This window comes from Erythrolamprus reginae, chromosome 5, assembly GCF_031021105.1.
Source record: "Erythrolamprus reginae isolate rEryReg1 chromosome 5, rEryReg1.hap1, whole genome shotgun sequence".
NCBI lineage: Eukaryota > Metazoa > Chordata > Lepidosauria > Squamata > Dipsadidae > Erythrolamprus > Erythrolamprus reginae.
In genome coordinates this window covers 52,236,229-52,257,819 of record NC_091954.1, presented here as the reverse complement: position 1 = coordinate 52,257,819, position 21,591 = coordinate 52,236,229, and the positions used below count along the sequence as shown (strand labels likewise).

The 21,591-nt window shown below is 39.0% G+C and overlaps 1 protein-coding gene across 2 annotated transcripts in view; it reads left to right on the top strand.

Annotated features, from left to right (window-relative positions):
- Nucleotides 1-21,591, top strand: part of GRK5 (G protein-coupled receptor kinase 5) — a 196,103-nt gene that overhangs the window by 168,532 nt on the left and 5,980 nt on the right. For both annotated transcript variants that reach the window (XM_070752603.1, XM_070752602.1), the window contains 3 exons: nt 3,340-3,548; nt 15,979-16,113; nt 19,934-20,071. In XM_070752603.1, the coding sequence (XP_070608704.1) occupies nt 3,340-3,548; nt 15,979-16,113; nt 19,934-20,071 (482 nt within the window). The remainder of the gene's footprint in view (nt 1-3,339; nt 3,549-15,978; nt 16,114-19,933; nt 20,072-21,591) is intronic.

Here is a 21,591-nt window from a genome sequence, read left to right as displayed (position 1 = left end):
TGAAGGCTGTTATTTCAACTCTGTAATGGAAAAGAAAAAACAAACTCTGTTCATGCATGATAAGCCATCACGATTCAGCATGACTGAACAGATGGCTGAATCCCTGATATGTAGTATCACTTGACCAAGTCACAATTCTCTGTAGGTCCTCCACTAACTGCTCGAGTGCAAAGGCAGCATCTCCCCGATTGGGTTTATGTAACACTCAGCTTTGGTAAAAAAAATCTGCTTTAAAATATTATTATTTAATAAGGACAGTGGATGAAATAAGGAATTGTGAGAATTTGTCAGTAAACATGGCACCCATGAATGGCCTGGTGAACAGCAAGTTAGCATTCCCCTAATGAACCATTTGAATATTATCCATCATTTAGAGCTTATGAGTTATCAGTGTCAGCACCTCCATTGTTTTAAAGTTATATCCCAGATACTTTTATGGATTAATTCCTCCCCCCTTCACTACCAACCCCAATAGCTATCCATTTATATTTCATATCAAACTCTGTATTACAGTTGACTGCAGAGGAAAACATTGAATATAGGAATTGTTCTGAAAAGGTTTAAGCAGGTTTTTTTTAATTCTTGATAGTTTTCATTTCTCTAAGGTGAATGACATATTAAATACAACCCATACAACTCCTAGGGTGTATTATGTATTTGTAAATCTTAGTAAATATTAAACCTCATGCTTCAGAGTATTTAAAAAGAAAAAAATGGAAATGAGGTTAATGCAAATAAATGGCACTAAGATTTCAACTTAAATCAGAGGTGGCCGTGTGAGATTGTTTCTTGGGTCTTAGCACCAGTTTTACAGTCCCTTAAGACCCTTCCCACTAAGTACCAAACACTGGAGATGCAGTTGCTTGCCCAAAATTGTCATGATTACATGAAGACATGATATGATTTAAGCAAATTAGTAAAATTCACATCATTCTCATAATAACATCATGGTATGTGTGAAATTATTCTGGCTTGCACCAGACTCCAGTGGGTAAGGAAACTAATTTCATACCACATATAGCAAGGTCTTCAAACTATGGCCTGCTGAACTCATTAATCCGGCCCATGCACGACCACAAGACTTCCCTGGCCACATCACCCCACCCACCTGCCAGCCCTCACCCTTCGATCGAGTGCAAGACTTATCTTCATGAGCCCCACGGGCTGGAATAGGAAGGTAAGGCCAATATGTTTGGCCTGCAGAGAGCTTCTGGAGGTGGGGGAAGTGAAAAATGGAGGCCAGTTTAGCCCATTTTTGGCTTTCAGAGATGTTCTGGAAGTAGGGGAGGTGGAAAATGCGAAAATTGAGCCTATTTTTTGCCAAACAATGGGCCATTTGAGCCCATTTTTAGCCTACAGAATGCTACTGGAGTTGTGGGAGGTTAAAAAAAGGGCCCATTTTCACCTCCCACACTTCCAGAAGATAGACAGAGAAAAAGAGAAAGAGAAATAGAAAGGAAGAGAAAGAGAGAGACAGAGACAGAAGGGGAGCAAGAGAAACAGAGAGAAGGAGGAGGAAGACAAGAAATATAGAGAGAGAGACTTCTTGATTGTAAGCTCCTTGGGGCTGAGATGAATTGCTGCAAAACTGAGTTTCCTGAAGTGATCCATTAGACTCCTAAACAAAAGAAATTAAAGTTTTATTTATGTGCATTGTTTTAATGGACTGTTAAATTGGCCACACCTACTTAGCCACATGACCTAACCATGACCACCCAGTCACCTGACCACCTAGCCATGTCCATCCAGCCGGTCCAGCCTCCCAACAGCCTGAGGGACCAAGAATTGGCCCTCTGTTTAAAAAGTTTGGGGACCACTGATATATAGTAACGTGTGATTAAGAAATCTAATTAAATATAGACTGTTGTTAGGAGTACTGTATGCTTATATCCTTTACAGATCTTTGAAAAGAACCATTCTTATATTTTCTGATGGAGCAAAGTAAAGTACAGTGTTATCTCTACTTAAGAACGCCTCTACTTAAGAACTTTTCTAGATAAGAACCGGATGTTCAAGATTTTTTTTGCCTCTTCTTAAGTACCATTTTCTACTTAAGAACCCAAGCCCAGAAAAATTTCCCAGGAAATTTGAGAATGGCACGAAGGGCCGGCCAGTTTTCTGCCATTCCTCCTTTAATCCTGGCCATCTCGGGCTTTTCTGGGCTGCCAGAGGAGCCTTTTGGTGGCGTTTAAGGAGGCTTTGGCAGTCCAGAGCGAACAAAGCATTTTCCTTTCTCTGGGAGCTTGGAGTGGGAATAAACCTCTGCCAGTGCCCAGAGAAAAGAAACACTCCCTTCTCTCTGGACAGCCCAGAGTGAATGGAGCGTTTTCCCTTCTCTGGGTGCTTGGAGAAGGAATAAACCACTTTGTTGTGGTGACTCCCTCACGCTGCTTCCCACACACCCAGCACAAGGTTGCCTCCCAGAGCGTCTGGTTGCTGAAAGACAAAAGGGGGCGCTTCACAAATCAACTCAGCTTTAGCCAAACCGAGGAGTCACTACAGTGAAGGAAAGGCGCCGGCTACAAAGCGAGTGAGCGAGAGAAGAGGGGAGCCCTTCAGCATGGGAAGGAAGAGGAAACAGGTAGCAGCAGCAGCCTTTTGGTCAAAGGAGTAGGAGGTTCCCCCCTCTCGCCCGCCTGGGTTTCTCTGTCTGGCACAGTGTATGGGAGGCAGCTTCATGCTGGGTTTATGAAAGGCGCGTGCTCCTCCTCACCACCTCAGAGTCCCTCTTTTTTTTTTAAGCCTTAAAGTTTTGGATTTTTTTGATTCCCGTCACCTCACCTTCTTCCTCCAGCAGCTACTGTCCTCCTCCTCTTCCTCCTCCTCCCACCCGAATTCCAAGCTTTTATTTCTTTCCTAATGGGTTTGTACACATTATTTGCTTTTGCATTGATTCCTATGGGAAAAAATTCTTCTACTTATAAACTTTTCTACTTAAGAACCAGGTCATGGAACAAATTAAGTTCTTAAGTAGAGGTACCACTGTACTTGGAATGATTCAGAATACCACGTGACAGATAACCTTGTGTATTGCATAATATAGATTATCAAAGGGTAAACAGTGATCATCCATTCCTGTTTAAATCCTGGAAATACATATTTGAACTATCATGGAGAATAATTGTTTCCAACTTTACGGAAGTGAACCTACATAAATGGCTTGATTTTATTATTATAATTACCTGTGAAACAAGTTCCGCTGAGCTTCCCTCCTAGTATCAAATTGATCCTTGGCTGGACTAAATGGAATATCTTATTTCATTCTTGCCTCCATAGTCATGCTGACGTCAATATAGACATAGGGAACTTTTTTTCCATTGTCTCTTTTCTTTTTCCCAGCTCCAGAAGTCTTGAATAACCAGCGATATACCCTTAGCCCAGATTACTGGGGATTAGGCTGCTTAATCTATGAAATGATTGCAGGACAGTCACCCTTTCGAGGAAGGAAAGAGAAGGTGAAGCGGGAAGAAGTAGATAGGAGAGTCTTGGAGATGGAAGAGGTGTATTCCCATAAATTCTCCGAAGAGGCAAAGTCTATCTGCAAAATGGTAAGGAAGTCACTTGGTGTGAAAATCAATCAGTAGACTGTAATAATCAGATAATTATGAGATAATGATTAAGACTACTTGTGGAAAAGCTTTTTCAATCCTGAGGACATACAGATGTATTGGCCTTTAACCCCCATAGCCCTTGAACAGGAATGATAAAATCTGAAGTCCACTGCATGTGAAGTTACACTATTGAGGTACTAGATCCTTTGCTGATCATGGCCCTAGAAAATATGACATTTTGCTACCTTCTAGAACTAGTCTTAGTTCTCACAAGTTTCTTTCCCAGTGTTAGTATAGTGAAAGCTGTCAATGACTTTCGTTTGCCTTTCCACAAGATGTGTTCCCCCTTTGGTAAGATGTACATTTTGAAATGTTCCCCACCGCAACTACTTCCTTGCCTTCATGCGTTCTAAATTATTGAAGTTATACCAAGTCAGACTGCTGATCTAGCTAAGTGCTATCTACAGCAGGGGTCTCCAACCTTGGCAACCTTAAGACTTGTGGACTTCAACTCCCAGAATTCTCCAGCTAACAATTCTCCACCATAGCTGGTTGGAGAATTCTGGGAATTGAAGTCAAAAACTCTTAAAAGTTGCCAAGATTGGAAACCCCTGATCTACAATGTTTTCTCAAATTCAGACTTGCCGCTAAGCAGCTTTTCTACCATTGCCTGGAAATGCCAAACCGAGCTGTTTTGAACTTTTTGCCTAAAAAAGATTAAACCATTAAACTAGGAGTAATCAGAATGTGAAGTCAGACTCTCCTTTAACAGACCTTATTTATTTTATTTTATTTTATTTATTTTTATTTATTTATTTTGTCCAATACATAATACACATTGAAGAGAAAGATATGTAATAATATAAGTAAAGAAAAGAATAGAAGAAAAGATATAAAAGTATAGGTGAACATATTTGAAAGGAAGAAAAGATAAATGAGATAAGGAGAGACAATTGGACAGGGGACGGAAGGCACACTGGTGCACTTATGCACGCCCCTTACTGACCTCTAAGGAACCTGGAGAGGTCAATCGTGGATTGTCTAAGGGAAAAATGTTGGGGGTTAGGGGTTGACACTACTGAGTCAGGTAATGAGTTCCACGCTTCGACAATTCAGTTGCTGAAGTCATATTTTTTACAGTCAAGTTTGGAGCGGTTAATATTAAGTTTGAATCTGTTGCGCGCTCTTGTGTTGTTGCGATTGAAGCTGAAATAGTCATTGACAGGTAGAACGTTGCAGCATATGATCTTGTGGGCAATACTTAGATCGTGTTTTAGGCGACGTAGTTCTAAGCTTTCTAGGCCTAGGATTGATAGTCTACTTTTGTAGGGTATTCTATTTCGAGTGGAGGAGTGAAGGGCTCTTCTGGTGAAGTATCTTTGGACATTTTCAAGGGTGTTGATGTCCGAGATGTGGTATGGGTTCCAGGGTCTGGCAAAAGTTTTGTAGGCTCTGGTGAGTAGCATGAGATTGCCAGAGCAGAAGCTGCGTAGGATCAGGTTAACAACTCTAGAAGCCTTTTTGGCGATATTGTTGCAGTAGGCTTTAGCACTTTGTGTACCAAATTTGTGTACAATAATCCCAAATAACTTCTGAGCACCACTTGCTATGCTTGGGGCATTCTTGACTAGGGTCACCAAGGATAGCGTTCCTTTCTTGGGGCATTGTACCGTAAAACATTGGTCAGTTGCTGTGATAAACCTGAACTAAACTGAGACATCATACTGGATTCTGGAGTGGACCTGCATACTTTGAAGGCAACTCTTGCTTGGCATCAATTCTTGGAGTAGAAGAAAATCTGATGTTGGAAGACTGGGCTGCGCATTAGAATATGAAAGAAGAATAAGGGGGAAAGTGGGGCTACGCAAAAGTGTATTGATCTTGGATAGACTATCTTGAAAGGTACTCAGGAATTGGTTGGAACTATATATAATACCGTGTTTCCCTGAAAATAAGACAGCGTCTTATATTAATTTTTGCTCCCAAAGATGTGCTACGTCTTATTTTCAGGGGATGTCTTATTTTTTCCCCCAATAAATTGTATCCTGTATCCTGTTTCAGCAAAAGTGCGTCCAACACGCAACTACATGTTGGATGCGTGTTGGATGTGCTTTAAATCTGATTGATGCAGCGTTTTGGGATGGAAATTATGGACAGCAGTGTTATATATGTTCTGTTTGGGAATGCTGTGAAACGAAACATCTCCTATGTCTTATTTTTGGGGGATGCCTTATATTAGGTAATTCTACGAAATCTTTCCTATATCTTACTTTTGGGGGGTGACTTATTTTTGGGGAAACAGGGTAGGAACTACTGATGAACTCAGGATTGAGGTGTATTGGATATCGAATTTTGAATATACAAAATTCTAACACTGAAATTACAGTTCCAAGTTACAGTTTGACCAAGAAAGGAAACAGGATACTTACAATTTATATCAATATTGATTGTTTCTTGATTACTTTTGTTCCCTGTGACAATCATTAAGTGTTGTACCTCATGATTCTTGACAAATGTATCTTTTCTTTTATGTACACTGAGAACATTCACACCAAAGACAAATTCCTTGTGTGTCCAATCACACTTGGCCAATAAAGAATTCTATTTTACCCCTGTCCTATTCCGAGACCCCAACCAAGGGCATTCTGGAGTAGAACAAAATCTACCGAATTTTTCATAGCTATATATTTGAGGTTATAGTTAAGCACTATGAAGTTTGAGAAGCCCTACACTGTATCTCTTTTCTGTAAAGACACAGTTTATTTTGCCCTTCTTTCAGGAGTTGTGGGAAATTACAACCTGCCTTAAGCCATAAATTGCATAAATTTAAGATTAAGATTTATGATTTATTAGATTTGCCGCCCCTCTCCGAAGTCCAGCAGGCCGATATTTTACATCCACGTTTTTCTGATTATGAAACCTTCTGTTGTGAATTGCTATGTAATAAGTCTAACATGAGGCATCACTTGTTCTTAGGAGTTTACTGTCGCTGTATAATGTTTGTTTTTTAAAACTTTTTTGCTGAGAAGAAAATTTTTATTTCAAAATTAGATTTCATCCTGGTCAACACTTAACTTAGTTATCCTGCACAGGGATTCTTGAGTAGCAGTGTAGAGTATCGATTACAATTTTGGACTGGGCCTGTGGAGGCCCAGATGGAATTCCATGGTGAACCTCATAGCTCACAAGGTTGCTTCAAGGTTAAAGTGCATGGAGGCCGGGGTGGCGCAGCAGGTAGAGTGCTGTACTGCAGGCCACTGAAGCTGACTGTAGATCTGTAGGTCAGCGGTTCAAATCTCATCACCGGCTCAAGGTTGACTCAGCCTTCCATCCTTCCGAGGTGGGTAAAATGAGGACCCGGATTGTGGGGGCAATATGCTGGCTCTGTTAAAAAGTGCTATTAGAAACATAGAAACATAGAAGACTGACGGCAGAAAAAGACCTCATGGTCCATCTAGTCTGCCCTTATACTATTTCCTGTAGTTCATCTTACAATGGATATATGTTTATCCCAAGCATGTTTAAATTCAGTTACTGTGGATTTACCAACTACGTCTGCTGGAAGTTTGTTCCAAGGATCTACCACTCTTTCAGTGAAATAATATTTTCTCACATTGCTTTTGATCTTTCCCCCAACTAACTTCAGATTGTGTCCCCTTGTTCTTGTGTTCACTTTCCTATTAAAAACACTTCCCTCCTGAACCTTATTTAACCCTTTAACATATTTAAATGTTTCGATCATGTCCCCCCTTTTCCTTCTGTCCTCCAGACTATACAGATTGACTTCATGAAGTCTTTCCTGATACGTTTTATTCTTAAGACCTTCCACCATTCTTGTAGCCCGTCTTTGGACCCGTTCAATTTTGTCAATATCTTTTTGTAGGTGAGGTCTCCAGAACTGAACACAGTATTCCAAATGTGGTCTCACCAGCGCTCTATATAAGGGGATCACAATCTCCCTCTTCCTGCTTGTTATACCTCTAGCTAGGCAGCCAAGCATCTTACTTGCTTTTCCTACTGCCCGACCACACTGCTCACCCATTTTGTGACTGTCAGAAATCACTACCCCTAAATCCTTCTCTTCTGAAGTTTTTGCTAACACAGAACTGCCAATGCAATATTGCTAACATCTTGTAAGCCGCCCTGAGTCTAAGGAGAAGGACGGCATGAAAATCAATCAATCAATCAATCAATCAAACAAACAAACAAACAAACAAATAAATAAATCTCATTGAAAAGTAGGGATAAGAATGAAGTAAATTAAAAGGGCCCTCTCCATTAATTTCACCAATGAATGGCTTCATTTTTTTAGGTCGGTGGTAAGCATGTTGGGGGGGGGGACTAAATCAAAGGAGTTTCCTAGACTTTTTTTGATTCTTATTACCATCCAGTCCAGAAACATAAATTTCCTGTGCTTCCATATTCAGAATGGTTGTTGGTTCTGGTAAAACACACTTCAGCAACACCCTTTGAAAATGACCATGACTTGAAACTGTGGGTGCCTTTGTGCCAACACTGACACATGCAGGAAAATCTTAGAGGTTTGTTCCATTTGCCGTGTGTCATCCACCCATGCCTGCTTTTAAGTCCTGAATGCATTCACAGTTGGATCCAAGCACAACCAGATCCAAGTTCTAGAAACAGGGCTCCCTGTTGAAAGACTCCTGTGATCTTTCCTAACGTCAGTAACCGGTGTTTGTAAACTAAATGCTTCAGTAATATGCTGTGCCGGGGATACTGTCATTAGTGTTCCCTTTTCATTTAGATTTGTCCAGCCTTGGGAACATTTTAGCTGGAGAATTTTCCACAATCATTTGCCAAATCTTGGCTGGGGTGTGAATGCGTCTACCTGCTTCTGTTCCTTCAAACTGAAGAATGCTTATAAAAACAATCTGGTTAAGCAATTGAAGGAAACCAACTGCAGTTAACTTTCTATTACATGTGTTGCTGGGGCCTAATTGCATAAATTTATTATTTTAATGATTTCTAAATTGCAAGGTTATACAAATATTTAGTGCTTATGAAACTGTTAACTTTTCTATTGCTGCCCTCTAATGGACAAAGGGTGAACATCCTCCAGAAAAAAATATTTCAATCTGTTTTCCTTTTTTATAATCAATGAAGTTAACAGTCTAACCACATATGTTTGCTCAGAAAAGAGTCCAGTTAAGTTCAATCATATTTCCCTTCATTTATTTTTATTACTGAATGAAAGTTGACATTATTAGCCCTTAATCACTGAGCTACCTTAGTTTCTAATATTCCTCAGTTAAATTCCTTTAGCAGTTTCCCCCTCCCTCAAGTAATAAGAAAGAAGAATGAAATAAAAACAAGTAAAATTGTATATACGTGACATAATGATGCTGTTCATTGAATGCTAGAATGATTTACATCTCAGTTACTGTAGCTGCAAAATGAGTGAGGTAATAATAATGTAATAACTATTAGAAAAAAAATTGGGCCTCACACAAGCGTTATGTCTCTGTCTTATTTCTTTAAAACATCTAATATTTTTGCTAGCCAGATCAAAAAAAGGTGAATTAAGGGATTTGACTTTTTAAAGCAACATATTTTGTTCAAGATTGGACAGAAACATGTATAATGAGTGGTTTTAATGAATATTGGAATGTTTTGGTTTAAGTGTTCAAATCTCACCTGAATAAAATATTCAGAGGAGGTTTGAACATTTCAACCAAAACCTGCCCAATTATACTTAAACAGTGTGTCTCTTTAAAAATTGGGGAAGGTTTGTGTTATATTTATTTTATTATTATGGTGAATTTATATGCTGCTTATCTTTCTATCAAATCCTTAATGAGCTCTGGAATTTTGTGCTCTGGAGATCCAAGCCTCAAAGCTCTTGAAGATGCTGTCTCTTTGCCTCCATCTGGTGGGCTTCAAGAGGTTTGAAGCCTGGATCTGGTAAATCTAAATCTAATGGTGCCCATAACTGTGGTTATTGGTAAAGGTATATAACAGACAATAATTGGCATTCACCTGCCCAAGCATTTGCAAGTAAATTTGTTTATTATTCATTCATTTGTTGATTTAGAATATAATAAAATAAAAGAGTTGGAAGGGGCCTTGGAGGTCTTCTAGTCCAACCCACTGCTCAGGTAGCAAAGCCCACACCATTTCAGACAAATGGTTATCCAACATCTTCTTTAAAACTTCCAGTATTGGAGCATTCACAACTTCTGGAGAAAAGCTGTTCCACTGAATAACTGTTCTGTCAGGAAATGTCTCCTTTGTTCTAAGTTGCTTCTCTCCATGATTAGCTTACACCCATTGCTTATTGTTTTACCCCAAGATGCTTTGGAGAATAGTTTGACTCCCCCTTCTTTGTGGCAACCCCTATGAGCTGTCCCCAGAGATAGAGATAGTTGGACTGTATTTAGGCATGTTTCTTTAAGATATTGCATTAGGGGAAATGTAGTGAAATTGCATTCTGGGTAATGTAGTTTTATATGTGACCACATTTGTGTATTCCTATTGGCTCTGACTCGGGATGAGGGGTAATTGGAGAGAACATTCCAGAGGGTCTTTGTCTTCACTCACTAAGCCAGCCAGTATGTAGATGCTACACCTAGAGCCTGGGTCAATTCAACCTCTTTTTACCTGCACAATGGGAAAGATTATACTGCAGAAGAATTGCATCATAACTGTGAGTTATTGTGAGAATGCCTGTAATAAAATGATCTGTGATATCTCGTTGTGCTGAGTTATCTGACTGGGAAAAGTTGACTTGTATCAGAACACCCTGAGATATTGGAACATTGCTATCATATTTCCTCTGGTCCTTCTTTTCATTAACAGACATACCTAGTTCCTGCAACCGTTCTTCATATGTTTTAGCCTCCAGTCCCCTAATCATCTTTGTTGCTCTTGTCTACACTCTACACTCTTTCTAGAATCTCAATATTCTTTTTGCATCATGGCGACCAAAATTGAATGTAGTATTTCAAGTCTGGCCTTATCAAAGCATTATAAAGTAGTATTAACCATTTTTTGGCAGCTGCTGCACACTGCTGGCTCATAATTGAATGGTTGTCCACTAGGACTCCAAGTCCCCTTTTACAGTTACTATCGTTGAGCAAGTTACCACATATACTGTACTGCATTTTGTTTTTCTTGCCTAAATGTAGAACCTTATTTTTTTTCACTATTGAATTTCATTTTGTTAGATAGAGCCCAATATTCAAGTCTGTCAAGATCCTTCTATATCTTGAGCCTATCTTCTGGAGTGTTGGCTATTCCTGCCAGTTTGGTGTCATCTGCAAATTTGATGAGTTCCCCATCTATCCCTCATCCAAGTCATTGATGAAGATGTTGAAGAGTACTGGCCTAAAACAGAGCCTTGGGGTACTCCACTGCATACTTCCCTCCATGTAGATGCAGTTCCATTGAGCACTATACGTTGAATGCAGTTGGTCACCCAGTTTTCAGTCCATCTGGTAGTGTTGCTGTCTAACTCACATTTTTCTACTTTATCTAGTAATAGGTTATGGTCTATTTCATGTTATGGTCCTTTCTAATGCCACGACCCCTAAATACAGTTCCTCAGGTTGTGGTGACCCCCAACCATAAGTCTAGTGCCAATTCTCCCAACAGAGCTTTAAGCTGATTGGCAGGAAGGTCAGAGGGAACCCCCCACTGAAAACACCTGATTGGTCGGATTGTAAAAATATGTTCCAAGGTGCCAGAATAGAAGCTTTAATTCCTAACACCATGGGAAATTTGTCTTTTCCCATAGGCGATCCCTGTGAAACAGTGATTTGACCCCCAAAGGGGTCTCAACCCCCAGATTGAGGACCAATAGTCTACTTTATTTATCTATCTATCTATCTATCTATCTATCTATCTATCTATCTATCTATCTATCTATCTATCTATCTATCTATCTATCTATCTATTAGATTTGTATGCCGCCCCTCTCTGTAGACTTGGGGCGGCTAACAACAATAATAAAACAGCATATGACAAATCTAATATTTTAAATAATTTAAAAACCCTTATTAAAAACCAAACATACACACAAACATACCATGCATAAATTGTATAGGCCTAGAGGGAAAGGAATATCTCAATTTCCCCATGCCTGACAACAGAGGTGGGTTTTAAGGAGCTTACAAAAGGCGAGGAAGGTGGGGGCAATTCTGATCTCTGGGGGGAGCTGGTTCCAGAGGGTCGGGGCCACCACAGAGAAGGCTCTTCCCCTGGGTCCCCCAAACGACATTGTTTATTCGACGGGACCCGGAGAAGGCCAACTCTGTGGGACCTAGCTGGTCGCTGGAATTCGTGCGGCAGAAGGTGGTCTCGGAGATATTTTATCAAATGCCTTACTGAAGTCCAAGTAAATTACATAAACAGCATTCCTCTGGTCCAGTAATTTTGTCGCTTTATCAAAAAATGTAATAATATTAGCCTGGCATGATCTGCTTTTGACAATCCCATGTTGGCTTTTGGTTATTACTTTGCTTGCTTCTTGCTTGATTATCTTTTCCAGAATCTTCCCTGGTATTGAGGTCAGGCTGATAGGTCTGTAGTTTCCTGGATCTATATTTTTTCCCTTTTTTTGGAGATGGAAAATACATCAGCTCTTTTCCAGGCCTCTAACAGTTCCCGGGTGCTCTAGGATATTTAAAAGATATAGTTCAGTGGTTCTGATATCTTGTCTGCCAGTTCCTTTAGAACCTTGCTATGTAATCAATCCAGTCCTGGTGATTTGAACTCATCTAGGATAGACAGGTGTTCACTTACCTTTTTCTTCCCTATTTTAATTTATGTTCCTAATTTTTTTTGTGGTGCTGTTTTTGATAGATTGGATGTTTTTTTCCCCTTGTGTAAGATAGATGCAAAAAACAAGTTAAGTAGCTCTGCTTTCTCCCTGTTGCTTGTCACCTTCTTGCCACTTTCTCCCAGGAATGGGTTCCTTGACTTTTTTCCTGTTTCTAATATTTTAAAAGAAGTTTTTTTGTTTTATTTTTTCACTTATGTCGCAAGCCTTTATTTATTGTGAGCCTTAGCTTTCCTCACTTCATCTTTACAGACTCGAGCTATTTAATGATATTCTGCCTTAATTATTTCACCCTCTTTTCACTTTTTAGAATTGTCCTTTTTGTCTTTCAATTTGTCAGAAAGTTGTTTATGCAGCCATGATGGTTTCTTTTGAGAGATATTTTTGTCTTCATTGGTATTGTGCTAGACTGGGCTTTTATAATCTCACTTTTCCAAATTTCCCAAGCTTCTTGAGTTATTTTCACCTTGAAGATTTTCGTCCATGGAATCCTTCTCAAGCTCTCTCTAAGTTTATTGAAATTAGTTCTCTTAAAATCTCTAGTTTGACTTTGTTCTATGGTTTATGTTTGCATAATGTTGAATTTCAATATTGCATGATCATTTGCCCCCAAGGTTTCTGTAGCTTCCTATCTGTTAATGAGAATTAAGTCCAATATGTCTGATCCACTTGTTCTCTTCTTTACTTTTGTGTAAACAAAGTTGTCTTCTAGGTTTGTTAGGAATCTGCTGGATCTTACACTTGGTGCAGAATTTGTCCTCCAGTTGAGGTCATGGTAATTAAAATTCCCCATTATTATTGTGATGTGCTTCCTATATACCTTAGTTACCTGACTAGCAAAAAGTTCTTCTACTTCCAATGTCATTTCCTCCACCCACTTTAATATTGACCCAAATGCATTCAAGATGATTTTCATTATTGTTGTGGTCTATTTCACTTTAACGTATCTATTGATATGACTGGATAATTACCCATATCTCCTAGCTATCTACTATAATACCACATTTTCTCTGTGCATGAGAGTTCTTGATAACTCAAGGGTCGCTCTGCATACTCCTTTACAAATTTAATACCAAGTAACTCAGTCCCTTTTTTTTGATGGATGCAAGCCATCTCTTTTGTACAGTTTTTCATTGGACCAGCTGTAGGATTAATCCTAAATAATCTAGTGAGACTTCCCAATTAAAGTGGGAATCTACTCCTAGTCTATTTAAACTTTCACTGTCAGTTTATTCTGGCTCTCAATAACTATGCAGTAAGAGATAAAATGTTGGAAAAGTTTAGGAACTCTTAATCATGCATAATTCTGTAAAACATGGTTAAATTCAATACATTAATCTTGCTTTTAAAGCTTGAAATTACTCAGTATGTGTTTAAATCTGTAGCACATTCTACCAGCGGTTTGTAGACCAAAACAAATTGAGTAAGGCATGGAAAAAACTCTACTGGAATTTCTTGAATTGATTGACAATTAATTGACAATATGAAATTAGGCATACACAGATAGGATGATGATATCTTAATAAAATAAATAAACCAGTTAATTAGAGTTAAAATAGAGAAGTGATATGAGTTATTTTATAAAACATTGATAAAATGATTAAATATATTCAGTAAGTATCTATCCAACTTTTTAAAAACACGTATGTGAAAGTAAGAATTAATAATTACATTTTGGCTCCAGCAAATAAGGATAATGATATGAAAGAACCTGGGTAAATTTTTGAGAAAAGCTACACAAATTTGTGCAATTTTCCTCAAAATTTGTTTGTGCTTTATCGCACTTAGCTGAATAAAATATTCAGTTCAATTCAAATTCTTGATTAAGGAAGTCTAAAAAAAAATAATTCTGCTGGGACACATAAATAGATAATTGGGAATGAAATAAGAGTGCAGAAAAAGTAATTCAGAGGCTTGAAAATGTAAAGGGAGCCTTCGGAGAGGGGCGGCATACAAATCTAAATAATAAATAAATAATACAAATAATACAAATCTAAATAATAAATAAATAAAGGTTTTATGAATTATTTGCCTAAAAGATGTCTGTAGATTTCAAAGTTTGGTTTTGGCTTAAGTCATTAATGGATGGACATAAAAAAAGACAAGTGAAAAATTGGGAGCAGGGTGATTGACAAGAGAGAGAATGCTAGAACTATTTCAGATAGTTCAGAGGCTAGTATGGAAATGAATGATGAATAAATAAATGTTAGTGTCCAAGAACGAAGTGCTGAAAAGAAATAATAAAGCTTTAAAATAAATATAGATGATGTAATACCAGAAATATCAATATAGTTGTCAATGAAGTACAGTATGATTAATTTAGCACCAGTGTAAAGATTGCATCTCTATTTGACAAGTGGAAGAACACATTATGGTTCCCTTAAAGAAAATGAAAGGTAACAAGACTAATGCAAAAAAGCCACCACAGGATAAATTTGTTCAGTTTACCCAGAGGGGTGCTTGTTAGAATGCTGATTAAAACGATGCCAAAAGTAGCACAAAATTATCAAACAAAATTGATAAGTGCATACTATATACTGCTTTTCTTAAAGTCATTTAGAAATATAAGAATGTGAGAAAGTAAGTCCAGTATGATAAAATGGAAATGCTTGAATAATGGAACTTTTTGCAAATATAGAAAGTTGCCAACTGCAATAAAAGCAGTATATGATGGAATTAATAGATGAAAATTAGCAGAATGGTTCAATGTTTAGGCGAGGATATTGCCTTGGTTGTTTGATATATTCATAGATACATTGTACAAAGAATATTTATCGTAACATTATATAAAGTTTATGTTACAGCATGAATGGATATTCAGGTCTAGACAAGATAATAGTGTCAGCCCGCAGTGTCTATTTGGGGTTAGGGGTGGAATGGGGATCAAACTGAAGAAAGCATCACCACAATATTGTGACACAAGCACACATATTTCTATATGTGTCTCAACACCTGCTCCAAAAGGACAGGGACTGTGACATGACATTATAACACTGCTTTCAATATTATAATCAAACGGTTTTTAAAATGTTATTGCAATTTTTAAAAGAGAAATACCAGGGGGAAAACTATAAGAAATAAAGTAGACTAGAACAAACAATAATATCAAATTAATTAATTATGAATTGAAGTACCATCACAGATCCCTTAACAATAACTCTAATTGGACCTGCAGAATGCAGTTTAGTATAATTATTGTCTGCATAATATCTAATCAGAACCCACAAGGAGTTCTTCAACACGACTCGGCAGGAGTGGCCTCATTACAAGATGACCCACAAAGCGATTTGCTACAGCTTGCCGATTCCAAAAGAAGCACCATTTTCACCTTGTCACAAAATTTCACCTACATTTTTAATGTTACCATATATATTGTATTGCTTAATACTTTCATTTCATGGGCAAAATGCCACAGATAACAATGCCTACGTTCCAACATGTGATACCACTTATTAATGGCTGGACTGCCACATATTTGCCTTTATTTTTTATTAAATAGTAAAGTACGAATGGCAAATTATTTTTTATAAGTACTATTCCCATTGGGAGATAGAGGGAAATGCTTGGGTTTCTCTACATGCAATAGGAATGGACAAATATTTTCTTATAATTATCTTGCCATCTTTTCAGCTCCTGAGCAAAGATGTGAAACAGAGGCTGGGATGTCAGGACGGTTCAGCCGAAGTAAAGAGCCATCCATTTTTCAAGAGCATGAATTTCAAACGTCTCCAAGCAGGAATGCTGGAGCCTCCTTTCGTCCCTGATGTAAGTAAGGCTTTAAAAAGAATTATGGAGCTGAAGTAGAACTTGAGAATGATCTACCTCTTGAATCTGTATTTTTAACAGTTGAAGTTTATCATCCTTGAGAAGCTGTTGAATCTGTACTTAAGTTGGTTGAAATCTATCTTCATTGAGATAGGGTCGTATCTTGACTTTGGATGTCTGTGTCTAATAATTTTGATTGAAATTCATAATAGTGTTTTGGATGTAGTCCCTATAGGCAGCCTTACACATCTTGTTCTCTCCAGATGTTTTCTCCCAATGCTTTTAAAAGTTACAGTATGTCAATTTTTAACTTACTACTTGCTAGCCATTAATAATAATAATAATAATAACAACAACAACAACAATAATAATAATTTATTAGATTTATTTATTTATTTATGTATTTATTTATTAGATTTGTATGCCGCCCCTCTCCGTAGACTCGGGGTGGCTCACAACACAATAAAACAGTTCATGAGAAATCTAATAATTTACAATTTAAAATATTTAAAAAACCCCATTATTAAGCAGACATACATACAAACATACCATACATAAATTATATAGGCCCAGGGGAAATATCTCAGTTCCCCCATACCTGACGACAAAGGTGGGTTTTGAGGAGTTTACGAAAGGCAAGGAGGGTAGGGGCAGTTCTAATCTCTGGGGGGAGCTGGTTTCAGAGAGTCGGGGCCACCACAGAGAAGGCTCTTCCCCTGGGGCCCGCCAACCGACATTGTTTAGTTGACGGGACCCGGAGAAGGCCCACTCTGTGGGACCTAACCGGTCGCTTGGATTCGTGCAGCAGAAGGCAGTCTCAGAGATATTCTGGTCTGATGCCATGAAGGGCTTTATAGGTCATAACCAACACTTTGAATTGTAGATTTGTATGCCGCCCCTCTCCAAAAATTCAGGGCGGCTCACAACACAATAATAGTTCAGACACCTCAGTTGATACTAGTCAAGCTTCATACCCCCCTCTAAAGCAAAAATTAATTATTATTTTAATTTAAAACAAAATTACTGTGGAAGCTAACATAGCGCAAAGCATCAGCTTCAGGATTATCTGTATTTTCCCAAAAAAAAAAAGCCGATAGATTTCATTGATATCCCCAAAGCTATTTTTATTTTTATGGATGTTGCAGCCTAGTGCTTCTTCTTTTTTTCTTTTTTCTTTTCTTTTTGAGTGTATCTAACATCCCATAAAAATTGGGGGGGGGATCCCTGTAGTATGATAGAGATAATATTGAATAACAACCTGATATGTTTGCCTTCTAATAAATGGGTTTTGGATGGATTAGTTCAGCAGAAACAAATGTTGAAATATCTTGGTTGTTTTCCAGAAGAAAGGGTTATGCAGGTGATTAGGTTAAGGCAGGGCTGTATCATATCTGCCCTTACTCTCACCTCTGCATGTCCTAAGTACTAGTCTCCCAGTCTCCATTCCCTTTTACCAGTGTGTTTCCTCTCTACCTCTCTTTAGCTGATGCCACAAAAGTCCCAGAACAGCATCACTCATTCACTTGCCATATGATCTCCCCAGCACTGTACCTCCCTTTCTCTTGTCCCCTGCAGATGCCAATGTGTATGCCATTCTCAATGAATCCTTGGCTTGCTCTTACTCTTCCAAATCATTTCTGCTTTTTATCTAGAGTCTAGAGCTGTGATGGCAAACCTATGGCACACATGTCACAGGTGGCATGCGGAGTCATATCTGCCGGCACATGAGCCATTGCCTTAGTTCAGTTCCAGCGCCAGCCAGCTGATTTTTGGCTCATGTGGAGGCTCTGGGAAGGAGATGGGGATGCAGGGAAGAGGGCAAAAAATGGGCCTACTGGCCCCACTGGAAGTCGGAAAATTGGGGGGGAGTTGTGCATGCATGCATGGAGCAGCATGGGGGGGTTGTGGGCATATGCACAGGGAGTGGGACACAGGAGGAGCATTGAATTATGGGTGTGGGGACACATATGCCTATGAAAGCATGTGTACGCTTGTGTTTAGCCTCCGAGGAAAAAGAAGATTAATCATCACTGGTCTAGAGTTACATATCAGTGTTGCAAAAACACTAGGGACCAAAAGGTGGCATCAAAGGATTAGATAAAGATTTCAAATCTATTTGCTGCCTCTCCTGGTTGTGTTTTGCAGGTCTGATAGATCTATTTGTCTGACTTTAATTGTTCCAAAAGAAAACAGGATTTAAAAAATAAATAATAGTGATGGAGGACCCTGGTTAAAGAAAAAAAATTCTCAAGAGTTATAGGCTTTTTTAAAAAAAAGAAAATACAGCCTATAATAATAATAATAATAATAATAATTAATAATAATAATAATTAATAATAATAATAATAATAATAATAATAATAATAATAATAATAATAATAATACGGAGTGGCTGTGGGTTTTGCCTTCCAAAGGACAATTCCATCTGTCCGTCCATCACCCTGGGGGGGGAATTATTGACCCCCTCGGAGAGGGTCCGCAACTTGGGCGTCCTCCTCGATCCACAGCTCACATTAGAGAAACATGTTTCAGCTGTGGCGAGGGGGGCGTTCACCCAGGTTTGCCTGGTGCACCAGTTGCGGCCCTATTTGGACCGGGAGTCACTGCTCACAGTCACTCATGCCCTCATCACCTCGAGGTTCAACTACTGTAACGCTCTCTACATGGGGCTACCTTTGAAGAGTGTTCTGAAGTTTCAGATCGTGCAGAATGCAGCTGCGAGAGCAATCATGGGCTTTCCCAAATATGCCCATGTTACTGCAACACTCCGCAGTCTGCATTGGTTACCGATCAGTTTCCGGTCACAATTCAAAGTGTTGGTCATTACCTATAAAGCCCTTCATGGCACTGGACCAGGGTATCTATGAGACCGCCTTCTGCCGCACGAATCCCAGTGACCGGTTAGGTCCCACAGAATTGGTCTCCTCCGTCAACTAAACAATGTCCCGTCAACTAAACAATGTCGTTTGGCGGGACCCAGGGAAGAGCCTTCTCTGTGGCGGCCCCGACCCTCTGGAATCAGCTCCCTCCAGAGATTAGAACTGCCCCCACCCTCCTTGCCTTTCGCAAACTCCTTAAAACCCACCTCTGCCGTCAAGCGTGGGGGAACTGAAACATCTCCCCCTGCCTATGTAGTTTTTTGTGTAAGATGACTGTATGTATGTTTTTATATATTGGGGTTTCTTGTTTTTTAGACTTTTTAAATGTATTATTGTTAATTTAGATTCCAACTATTAGATTTGTTATTATATATTGTTTTTATCATTGCTGTAAGCTGCCCCGAGTCTACGGAGAGGGGCGGCATACAAATCTAATTAATAATAATAATAATAATAATTATTATTATTATTATTTATTAGATTTGTATGCCGCCCCTCTCTGAAGAAAGAATATAGAGGTATGAATGCTGTGTGAGGAGAAGCAGACAAACTCAAAAGGGTCAAGTTAATATTGGGAAAACTAGCATGAGTAGCTTGGAGGGCCTGGATAGCTTAAAAGGATTGGATAGACTTGGAAAGATGGAGTGTGTGAAAGGTGCAACGGCACAAAGGGGCCAGATGAAGGTCAGTGCAAGGGCAGGAAGGCAGTCAGTGAGTGGATAGAAGTGCTGAGGAAGATGGGAGGAAGAGCAGGAAGGGGGATGTAAGGAAGAGCGAAATGTCTGGGGGACATAGGCTGCATTGGACAACCCACTCATTTGATCGAAGGGAATGGACTTTTTGCATTTCCGTTTGCCCAAAGCAAGTAATGTGCTGAATGACCTCAAATAGCACATGTTGGTGCTATCTTACTCTTGCTCATTCTTTTTGTCCTGGGGCAGCCAAGAGCAGTATACTGCAAAGATGTGTTGGACATTGAGCAATTTTCCACTGTCAAGGGAGTGAACCTGGACCAAACAGATGACGATTTCTATTCCAAGTTTTCTACAGGCTCTGTATCTATCCCATGGCAAAATGAGGTAATTATATATTTACTCATGCTTCCCTAAATACTTTTCTATCAGCCTTTCAGCGTTTCATAAATGTCAAGCTTATACTTGAAATATTCTAAATATCTTATTTCTTCAACTTGGATGTACTCTGCAACATTTTAATTATTTTTTTTTTAAGAAATGTTGCTGTAATGTTTAACTATGCACTTTGAAGAGATATACCACCAGTTGTGTTTTATTAAAGACACAGAAAGTGATTATTTCAAATGTGCAATTCTAAAATTTCAGACATCGTCTTTTTGCAGACAGGACTTCAATTATCTGATGATAAAAAAGCTAACAATAACTTTCTGTAATGAAAGACATTATTGCTTTCATATGCAAGAGTTAGTTAATTGGGATTAAGACCAACTAATATTTAATTTAGTTTTGCTGCAATCAATATGTTGTGCAAGTCAGTTGCAGACTCACCATTTTTGCTACTTTTAATAAAAAAAATATTTTTACATGTAAGGTTTGTATCAGACTGAGCAAGCTGAAGAAAATAGCGATCGGACTGGAATGATAAGACGGTAGAGAAGACTGTCCAAAATTTAGAGAAAGTTGCAGGACATTCTAAGTTGTTTTTGAAAAGGATTCATTGGTTATACTGTATGTTATTGTAATAATTTATGTTAGATTTATATCTTGTGTGTGATTCAGGCGTTTAAATTCACACCATTTATTTATTTATTTATTAGATTTCTATGCCTCCCTTCTCCGTAGACTCGGGGCGGCTCACAACAATAATAAAACAATTCATGGCAAATCTAATAATTTAAAAACATTTAAAAACTCCATTATTAAAACAGACATACACACAAACACACCATACATAAATTGTATAGGCCCAGGGGAGATGTCTCAATTCCCCCATGCCTTACGGCAGAGGTGGGTTTTAAGGAGTTTACGAAAGGCAAGGAGGGTGGGGGCAGTTCTAATCTCCGGGGGGAGCTGATTCCAGAGAGTTGGGACCGCCACAGAGAAGGCTCTTCCCCTGGGAGCCGCCAAACGACATTGTTTAGTTGACAGGACCCGGAGAAGGCCAACTCTGTGGGACCTAATTGGTCGCTGGGATTCGTGCGGCAGAAGGCAGTCCCGGAGATATTCTGGTCCGATGCCATGAAGGGCTTTATAGGTCATAACCAACACTTTGAATTGTGACCGGAAATTGATCGGCAACCAATGCAGACTGCGGAGTGTTGGTGTGACATGGGCATACCTTGGGAAGCCCATGATTGCTCTCGCAGCTGCATTCTGCATGATCTGAATTTTCCGAACACTTTTCAAAGGTAGCTCCATGTAGAGAGCATTACAGTAGTCGAATCTCGAGGTGATGAGGGCATGAGTGACTGTGAGCAGTGAGTCCCAGTCCAGATAGGGCCGCAACTGGTGCACCAGACGAACCTGGGCAAACATCCCCCTCGGCACAACTGAAAGATGGTTCTCTAATGTGAGCTGTGGATCGAGGAGGACGCCCAAGTTGCGGACCCTCTCTGAGGGGGTCA